This window comes from Plectropomus leopardus, chromosome 7, assembly GCF_026936395.1.
Source record: "Plectropomus leopardus strain MGB_pleo_1.0 chromosome 7, ASM2693639v1, whole genome shotgun sequence".
NCBI classification, from domain to species: domain Eukaryota; kingdom Metazoa; phylum Chordata; class Actinopteri; order Perciformes; family Serranidae; genus Plectropomus; species Plectropomus leopardus.
The window spans coordinates 30,748,940-30,758,832 of NC_142182.1; the positions used below are offsets into that span (position 1 = coordinate 30,748,940).

Sequence of the window (9,893 nt, forward strand, 5' to 3'; positions counted from 1 at the left end):
CACACAAAGTGCTTTACAGGGTCAGTATACAACTTACAAGAATAAAAAATACAAGATAAAGCCAGTGCTTACTATTCTTACTTAATAACAGTTATAAACCATTATGTAGAGCAATTTCTAGGTGGCAGGTCGTGAAAAAAATCACTCATTTGAGTTTATAAGAGAAAAAAAATTACAAACCAGCAACAGTGGCCCCAAATTCAACTTAAAGCTGTGAAACAGAGATTTTGTTTGGGGAGAGATCCAGATCCATGCAGTGTACTGTGAGACCTGAGATAAGAGTATTCTACTGAAAATGAAAGAATAAACACAAATCCTCCAAATCTTAAATTAATGTAGCCAAAATTCCTCTAAGATCATTTTTGGACAAATTGTGTTGGAAGATTTCAGGTTATTTTGTTTTGCACAGGTCATTACATACACTTTGTCCTAACAAAAGCTTTTATGTAGGTATAGGCTGAGTGTTGACGTATGCTTTAGTTTTATTGATTAAATAGGCTCTGAAAGGTCAGATTTTGCTGTTTAAGACATAAAAAAAATTAAAATGAGATCTGATGTCAGCATCAAAAGTCTTCAGGTAATGTGTCGGCTCTGGACTGGAGGAGTAAGGGGATGTATAGCATGTATGCCCTGTTTTATAGTCGGGAATCGAGCAAGATACAAGAAAGCAATCTTCCATGCCCTTTTGGTTTGTGGGTTTTGTTTTGACACAACTAAGCCTGATAAAGTCTGCCCATGGCTCTGAGCAACAGCTTGTGCAGGAGAAAGTGATGTTTCTGCAGTGACACTTGAATGCCTCTCCGGACATCAGTTTAGTGAATTGAGTGATGCTTTCATGGTCCCTCGTAAACTGCAGGTTGTCGGTGCTCATGGTAATTAATAGAGTGAAGACTAAACCAAACATGTATTGTCCTTGTTTTGTTTTTTTTCCATAGATAGTTTTGTCTCCTTCCTCTGCATTAATTTACTGACACACACTGACCTCTTTACCTTTCCGTTAGCTCAAACATCCGCCACGTTTGTGTTCACACATTTTGACTTTCCACTATTTCTACGGCACTTAAACGCAGCAGTTCCTCTTAGCTCTTCCTGCAGTGCTATGAGTTGAGCAAGACTGAAGGTAACGCTAAATAATGCTGTAAAACTAGTGTCTGTCTTGTGAAATGTGTCTGTGTGCCACGGAGGTTTATTCCTGATATGTTTAGGAGCCCACAGTAGTCCGACAATGTTACATTTGTCGTTAGTAACGATACTCGGCGATAGCAGCTCTTCACTTGTAGCTTAGCTAGTGCTAGCTAACGTAGCTTCCACACGCCATCTACGCTAGTAAAGGGACAACATTACTAACCCAACAGCGAAGTTGTCAGCTCAGGAGAGATGTTTTGTGGGACTTTTTGTGTTGTTGTGCCACTTTTTGTTTTGACGTTGACCATAAAAGTTACCATAGACGTCAACTATCGACGTGGAGCTTTACTTGGCAGGAGCAGGGAACTGTTTGCTTTATTAGTAGATGAGCTAAGGCTGTTCAGTACAGGTTCAAAACGAGCTAAACCAGGTGTGATGACACACTTTGTATCCCCGTCAGATAATGTCCTCCCTTCAGAGACAAAAAAGAAGAAGTTGAAGTGCTGTCAAAAGATACTCCTCCCTCCTTTACACATTTTGAACCATGAGATTAAGATAGATAAATAGATTGATCCTACACTGGGAAGTCTTTATTTACAGCAGCAGATTAAAGCGCTGCAGGAGAGCAGTAAAACACAGTCATAACTTACACATATCACACTAGAAGAGAAAAAGTATCAATAAAAATGAACCTTGGTATATCCCTTAGGGATTACATTAAGATAATGTATATCTATGGAATTTACAATGTGAATTATAGACTACTGTAATGTACTATAAACTTTAAACAAAAATACATATACTAAAATACAAAAAATAGTTTAAGAATAAAATGAGTTAGTGTGAGAATAAATTGTGCAAATTTGCTATGTTAGGTTCCTAGAGGGCAAAACTGGAGTTTAGTTGGGACAAACTGTAGCTGACAGCTTTCTGTCAGGCTAAGGTGAGGTGTACAGTTTTATCATAGGACAGGAAAGAGCAGTAGATCAATCTATAAACCTATTCGTTTTTAATTAATCATTTGGGTTTTTTTTTTATATTGATTAATCATGTCAGTATGATGTTTAATGAAGATAAGTTAAAATACTACATGGTTCCAGACTATCAGATGTGAGGATTTTATGCTTTTACATGCCTTGTATTAAAATAAAGAGTGTATTTTGGGAAGTCGGACTGTTGGTTTGACCAACAAGTAATTTGGTCTTTGGGAAATTGTAATAATTTGGCACATCTTACTATTTTCAAAAGCCCAGGTGATTGATTTGATTTCTTATCAGTATTTTAAAGGCACAAAGACTCAAAGCGGTATGAAAACATAAAAATCTGGAATAGGATAGCCCTTAAAAACGTTACTAAAAACATTTATTTCCAGAGTGGTCCTTGGTGGAAACGGCAAATTATACATAGAAATACACCAACAACTTAAACAAACAAATGACGTTATAAACCTACTTATCACCCTTGCAACTCCGCACCCATGGTTCACATTACCTCCCTCAGTGGTATTAACTCTCCCCACAACTCTTCTGAACTTTTTTCTTTTTGCCTTTGTTTGGCTTTGTTTAATGTTCCATTGTGGGAACAGTGCATGACATAATGCTTGCTTTTGTGTTGTAATTATGTTGGTTTCCAACCATGTTAATTTGATAGTCCATATATTCTGGGGCCCTCCTGTGAGTAAACGCAGTAACATATATTTAAGCTTAAGTTGTTAAACTTGATCTTCAACAGGCAATAATCCAATATGCTTCATGTCTACAAGTCCTATATGTGGGAGGACCACTGAGCATTATCTGATGACATTATTCAGTGCTAACTTCAATTTGGTTTATAAGCTTTTGGGAAAGCCCACAATACCATGTGGCGCAAGCGTAGTCGAAGTAGCGTTGAATTAGAGAGGCAACTAACAATTTTTTTCAATTTGATCAGTTAATTGAAAAAATAATTAGCTGATAAATGAGTCACGAAAACAGTCATTAGGGGAGTACACACTGTGGCACAGCACACCAATTTAATCAATTTCTATCAGCCCTCACATGAGTTTTTTGCTTTGCTAATAACACCTTTCTTATTTTTTGGCTTTGCTCCTTTGTCTCTCTTATCACTGGTGTCTGCAGAGCTGGGAATGCAGCCTCCGCTCCCACCTGAGGCGGTCAGAGAGCTGGTGTGCTCCTGTCTGCACAGAGACCCCGTCGCAGCAGACCTCCGCTGCAGCCTGTTTGTTGCTGCTGCACAGAACTACAAGAGGGACTCTTTGCTCAGACCCTTCCCTCCTAGATACATAAGTGGAGACAATAAGGACTTTGAAGAGCTGGTAAGATGCACAGTCAAAATCTTAGGAAAACACTCTGTTGTAGCATTTATGCTTCAATACAAAATGTAAAGTGCCTACATTTTAGATATTATAAGCAAGAAATTGAGTTAATGTTAAAAAAAAAAAAAAATTTACTTCACAGTGATGATGATGATGATGATGGCGTGATATATATACACTTGGTGGCAGTAATGTGCTGTTCGAGGCAGCATTCTGTCACTTAAGAAGGTGAAGAACAAGAATGTAAGACAATGATGCAGATTCAAAGCATTAAATATGCTTTTCAAATGTTTAAAAGATATAAAGAATATACTTTTGTTTGGAAATATTGAAAGTATTTTTTTTTTATTTACATAAAACAACTCTCCAGGCACTTGAGTGCAGCACAGATTAGGAGAACATTTGAGATCTTTTCAGCTTAGCAGTTGCTTTTAAACAAAGATTGATGTCTGGGTTGGGCCATTGTAAGCGACTCGCCAGCTGCCCTGTGATGCATGTTTCAAACTAAGTTATTTTTACTCATTTTTAAGCATTTTAGGGTATTTGCAATAAGACTGTCTCAAACATTTGATGAAAACTAAAGGTGCTTAGAGCATTCTGATCAGTACTTTATATGTACTGTATGCTACAGATTTGTTTCTTGGCGTCTGTGGGCATGGCGACGTCATGTAATCTCTATATAGCCGAACTGAAGACAGATTTATGATGAGATTGATGCAGTGACACAGATGCGGAGATGATAAGTCAGTTTCAGAGAGACGACAGCACATACAGTAAAAGGGAAGACGGGACATACTATAGGTGGGTGGGGCTACTCCTGCTGTGGTGACACGATTAAAAGAAGTTTGTTCTCTTTAGTTGGCAGATGTGCACTCTTTGCCTGGTGTGAGAGAGTTGGTGAGACTGCGACCCAGAGAGGGAGATCATCATCTGGCTCTCACTCACTGGATTCTCTCTTCAAAGAGCTTCGCTGTGAAGACTTTACAGAAAGATGAGGTACATCCCTGCAAATATAAGCACGTAAACCACAGCATGATTTACTGCGTGCTTTTTTGGCTACAGTACGTTTCTTCTGTTACTTCCAGTACGCCAAACTTTGTGACCTGACGGAAAATGAAGGGATCTCTGCGCCTGCGCCAGACTTCCTGTTTGAGCTGGAGTACTGCGATCAGATGAACGCCAGGTTTGAGAAGACTAGGGAAGGCCGAGACGTCTTCTATGCATTCCACGGGAGCCGCCTGGAAAACTTTCACTCCATCATTCACAATGGGCTGCACTGTCACCTCAACAAGGTTAGTGCTGTCAACACTGCTTCTCCTCGACTGTGGCTAAAAGCGGCTGTTTTATTATTGTGGAAAAATAGTTCTCATAGACCTGTAATTATACAATATGATGCTCAAGAGTTCATGAAGCTGACACAGAAACTCAGTAGATATGGTTTCCTCTCTGCTTGTGTGCAGAACTCAGTGTTCGGAGAGGGGACCTACCTCACCAGTGACCTCAGCATGGCTGTCCTCTACAGTCCCCACAGCAGCGGCTGGCGGGAAAGTCTCCTGGGTCCACTGCTCAGCTGTGTTGCCTTGTGTGAAGTCATTGATCACCCAGATGTGAAGTGTCAGGTGAAGAAAAAAGGTGTGTAAACCGTGTGACTCGCAGAGTAACACAGATTTTTAATGCTGCAACAATGACTTTTGAAATCGCTTCATATCAAAAGAGGCCTCTCATTTCCCACTTCAGATTCTGAAATCATCGACCGACAGCGTTCGAGGGCAAAGAATAGCGAAGGAGGGGACGTACCGCACAAATACTTTGTAGTCACCAACAATCAGCTTCTGCGAGTCAAGTACCTGCTTGTTTACTCTCAGAGGAGGCACCTGTCCAGGTAAAAGCCACTTGTGGGTAAATGATGTCAACGCTGAAAAGGTATTTATAAGTCACATTACACATAAAGTACAGGATAAATGTCCACGACACACTTTCAAACGTATTAACACTGGAGACGGGAAAGGAGGCTCTTCATGATCAGTTGAAAAACATGCTGGTGCTGAGTTAAAACTGACTGCTGACTTAACAGTGTAGAAGTGATCCAAACCAAATGTAGAAACGCTACTTGTTGCGGTCAGTGATGATGATCATAGTTCGCTGTGATGCTACTTGAGTGATGTGACTTGGGATTTTTGTCTTATACATTATGTTTAGCTTTATTGCTTTAGCATGTTTAGCATGTTAGATGTAGATGTACTTGTTCTTTGTTTCTATCTATCTGTCTATCTATCTGTAGTAATTCACTATCACTTAATGCAATATCATTTGTACATTTACTTTTATCAGCCAGTTGAGCTCAGTGGGAACAACCAAGTGTAAAGCTGATTATCAGTAGATTTTGTTAAATGCTGTTTTTGCAACACTTAAACTCTTACCCGTCCATAGTTTTTGGAATGAAAGAGGGACACTTCAACGCTTTTTAAACCTCTGACAATAATAAAAAATGTCTGCAATATTTGTTGCTGCCTCTCTACAAATAGACAGAAACAATAATATAAAAAAGGGCTTGTTAGAAGCTAGCATAAATAATTTCAATTAAATACAAATTACATTTCTGATCAATTCCTTTTTAGAATATAGAGAGGCAAAGTACTTTCCTTCCAGCGGACCACCATTGGACCTTATTTTGGAAAAATAATTCAGATAAGTACAAATAAGATAATACAAATAAGTTTTTGATCCAATTTGCATTGTGTCATGAATTACCCCTTTGATGTTTGGTAATTTAAACCATCATTTTCCAAGTCAGGAAGATGCAATTTGTTTTAAACCTGTTAAAGACGTAATTATGAAGACATTCAAAGGGCACATAAGTGACCATAACTTTCCCTTTTCCCTCTCGCTGAAGATACGATGCCTCTGTTTCATACTGATATCTACTCACTGAAAAAAGACCATTGATGGATAAAACACATGGTAAACACAAAGTGAAATGTGCCGAGGTTCTGGCCGTGTCGGTGGTATAAATTGTGTGTGAGACGAGAGATGTATTTCACTGAGCGGTTTACACACAAAAGTAAATGCTACTATGACAAACCTAAAAATATTTATATGTATAATAATAATAAATCATTTTTAAATGGACAAATGTGTAATTCATAGCACATTTCAGCTGGAATCAAATTTTTATTTGTCTCTTATCGTTGACTACCATACATGTTTTATTTTCTAACATAGTTCCATGCGGCACACCGGAAGGGGAAGGACTCCACCTCTCTATAGGCCTTGATTGTGCTGGTAAACAAAAGATCATTTTTGGTGTTTTTTTTATCCGCAGGCGTTCCCGCGGCTCCTCCTGGCTCCTCAGACACCACTTTGCCATCATGATGAGTCTCTACCTTCTGCTGCTCATATTCATCGGTGCCTTTAACTCCACAACCTTTGTATCCTTTTGGAACAGACTGTTCAGGTGACAACACAGCAGGACAGACGGATGTTTATTATCCACAGTGCCTTCCTGATCAGAGACTGACCGGAGGCCTGAGCCAAGATTACGTTTTATGCACCTTTTTACTGTTTTCACTCTACAATCATTCTTCATTTGTGCAAATAACTTTGATTACTCTTTTTCCCAGATATCATATCTTTTCAAATAGCAGCTATTGGGATCATATTATGTATAATTTTGTTGAGATGGGTATTAAGACCATTCTGCATTTTTGAAAATGTTATGCAATGTTTCACCTGTATGTTGGTTTATTAACCATCCTGTATTTTTTATTTTAGATAAACTCTGTTGCTGTGTAGTTTTAGCCCTTTGAGGACAAAGTCTTATTAACCAAAAGGTTAAAAGAAAAAAACATAATTATTATTTAATTATTATAATTAGAATATAATTATAATAATAATTAATTATTATTATTAAATAATTATTATATTATATACTTATTTAAATAACTGCACAGCAACAAGTCAAGCATTAAGATGTCTTTTTTTGGTTTGTAAGGTTTTATGTACTAACAATTATTAGCACATTAAAACTGAGGTAGGCAGTGTTTTTTGCCTCATTAGGCTAAAATCATATAATAAACTTTGAACATATTGTTGTTCAACTGACCTGAAAGAAAACTAGACTTCTGCACCTCAGCTTGGCTCTGTTTTCTGACTGACTTAAGCCAATCGAAGATCATTTCAGAGAGAGGGAGGGAGTCTAAAAATGCAGATGTGTGTGTACGTTCACCTTCAGATGGTGACAGGCTGATTCAACGATAGATGCATTCTGCAGAAGTTGCTATTCCAGCATTGGCAACAGCTGCCTACACTACAGAGCAACCCAAAAAGGTAGATAGATTTAAAAAAAAAAAAAAAAAAAAAGTTTTGGTGAATCATTTCGGAGACAGAGAGAAAATGTTGCTAATAGTTTAGCCTTCTGCTAACCAAAGCCAAAGACCCACAGCTGCAGCTATATGAAGTTCATGTCTGAAGTTTTTAGGTAAAACCCTGAATCACCGTGTGTCCTCTCAGAGCCTAACAGGCCAACAAGTTAGGAGAGAAAACAGGACAGGTCTGTCAGCAGAATAAAGTGTACATTTCTGCAATCCTTGAATACGTTACATTTGCACATTTCATATACATCACATCAGTGTTTAAGTGACGTAGTATATGAGTCAACTTTGTCATCAGGAACTGGAGGGGATGGTGGATGGCGTGTCACCTCGAGACAACCTGCTAAACTGCAGACGCCTGTTGGAGACCAACAAACAGCAAAACCTGTTGAGATTTAGCGAGTCATTGCTGTGTTCCCAGTGGCTTTTTAAGCACCAAATGTGTGTTTTGTAGTGACCCATTGCTGTTTTTCCAGTGGTTCTTTAGACACAAAAAGCAGTCTTTTTTTTTTTAACAGAAACATTAATGCTCTTCCTGCTGGGATTGTTTCCCCCATGCCTGTTTTTTAAAGCCAAAACATGATTTTTTTCTAAACATAACGTATGTTTTTTGTGCACAAATTTAACCACACATTACCCACAGTGTTTCTCCCACAAAGTGACGTGCATATCCATAGTTTGCAGAAATGTTCAATGCCGACATTTTTTCTGGCATTTGGGTTGATTGCTGCTATGTAAGCATCAGGATCACAATGGGGATGATTGAAATGAATTAGATATGCAAGTTATGCATGAAACGTGTGAGGAGAGCTGCAAGGAAAGGGGATATTTGTTTTTTTGTTGTCTTTTTCAGAAAACTGCCTACCCCAGCTTTAACTGGTCGCATTGACACATTAACAATATCCCAATTCATATTCTTACTTTATACTTTTTAATGTTATTATTTTGTATCTTTCAGCCATGGTTGGGGACTTTTTATAACTCATGATTTAAGTGTAACTTTAAAGGTGAAGTGTTTAAGATTTAGAGGGATTTAGTGGCATCTAGTAGTTAATTTCAGATTGCAACCCGCTAAAACTTCTCCTGCCTAGGGTGATTATACACTAAAGAAAACATTCCTACTATAATTTATTCAATTTCTGCCAATTTATCCACCTAAATCCTACATGCTGGACCTTTAAAGTATTGAATAGTTAAGTTAATTAAAGGAAAATATATAAGGTGGCCATAATTATTATGCTGACATATTGTATTTATAATGATGGGTCACAAAAAGGCTAATGGTTAACCTCATATATAATAATTTTGGATATCTTCTATATCCTTATATTAGCAAAGGAAATAAACAGTGTATCCACTTAAAGGCAACAGATTCTAAGAAAGATGTGACAATGTTTGACATTAATAAAATGATACTTTTGATTGAATTTGTTTGAAAGGTTTGAGTGAGGTTGGTTTGTTCCTCAGTTGACTTAAAGAGCGGACACACTGACAATAATCAGAGAAATCTCCGCAGCTGCTTCCTGAACATCAAAATCTACTCGAAGGTCACTCCTTCATAATAATCTCTTGTACTTTTCTATTGTTTTGTGTCATATTCAAACTTCAACACAGGTTTCCTCTGACAGGGGCACATTTACTACCACTGGCACGCAGACGGTCCTTTGTTATCTGTTGTTTTTATCAGTAAAAAAAGCGAGACGGCTATATGGGATTGATAACGGAGGCGGCCTGCTTTGGTGACGGATCCCGTCCTTCTAATAGATACCTGACATGCTGATGTGTTTCCACAGTTAGAAACACAAGAAATGCACAAAAATTAGTTTTGTTTGTTTTTTGTCTTATGCTTTGCCATAAAACTGTGTAAAAGGACAAATTATTAAGAGAAATAATGAATTAAGTACTGTATTTCCAAACTTCACAAACAAAGCCTTTTGAAGTTTAAGCATAAATACATTTTTCTGGTGTGTCTTATAAGGCCAGCTTTGCTTACAGTTAGACTTCCCTGTATTTAATAATGACTCCACTAATTTATGCATGAGTGCTTGTTGTAATACTGGCAGCACAGTCACAGGACAAGGAGC

General features: G+C 37.9%; 1 protein-coding gene across 1 annotated transcript; it reads left to right on the forward strand.

Annotated features, from left to right (window-relative positions):
- Positions 1-986: 986 nt before the first annotated feature.
- Positions 987-9,236, forward strand: parp16 (poly (ADP-ribose) polymerase family, member 16). Its single transcript, XM_042496796.2, has 7 exons — positions 987-1,120; positions 3,243-3,439; positions 4,298-4,435; positions 4,525-4,731; positions 4,900-5,071; positions 5,177-5,321; positions 6,762-9,236. The coding sequence occupies exons 2-7, from the start codon at positions 3,251-3,253 to the stop codon at positions 6,895-6,897; spliced, it is 987 nt and encodes a 328-aa protein (XP_042352730.1). The 5' UTR covers positions 987-1,120; positions 3,243-3,250; the 3' UTR covers positions 6,898-9,236.
- Positions 9,237-9,893: the final 657 nt, after the last annotated feature.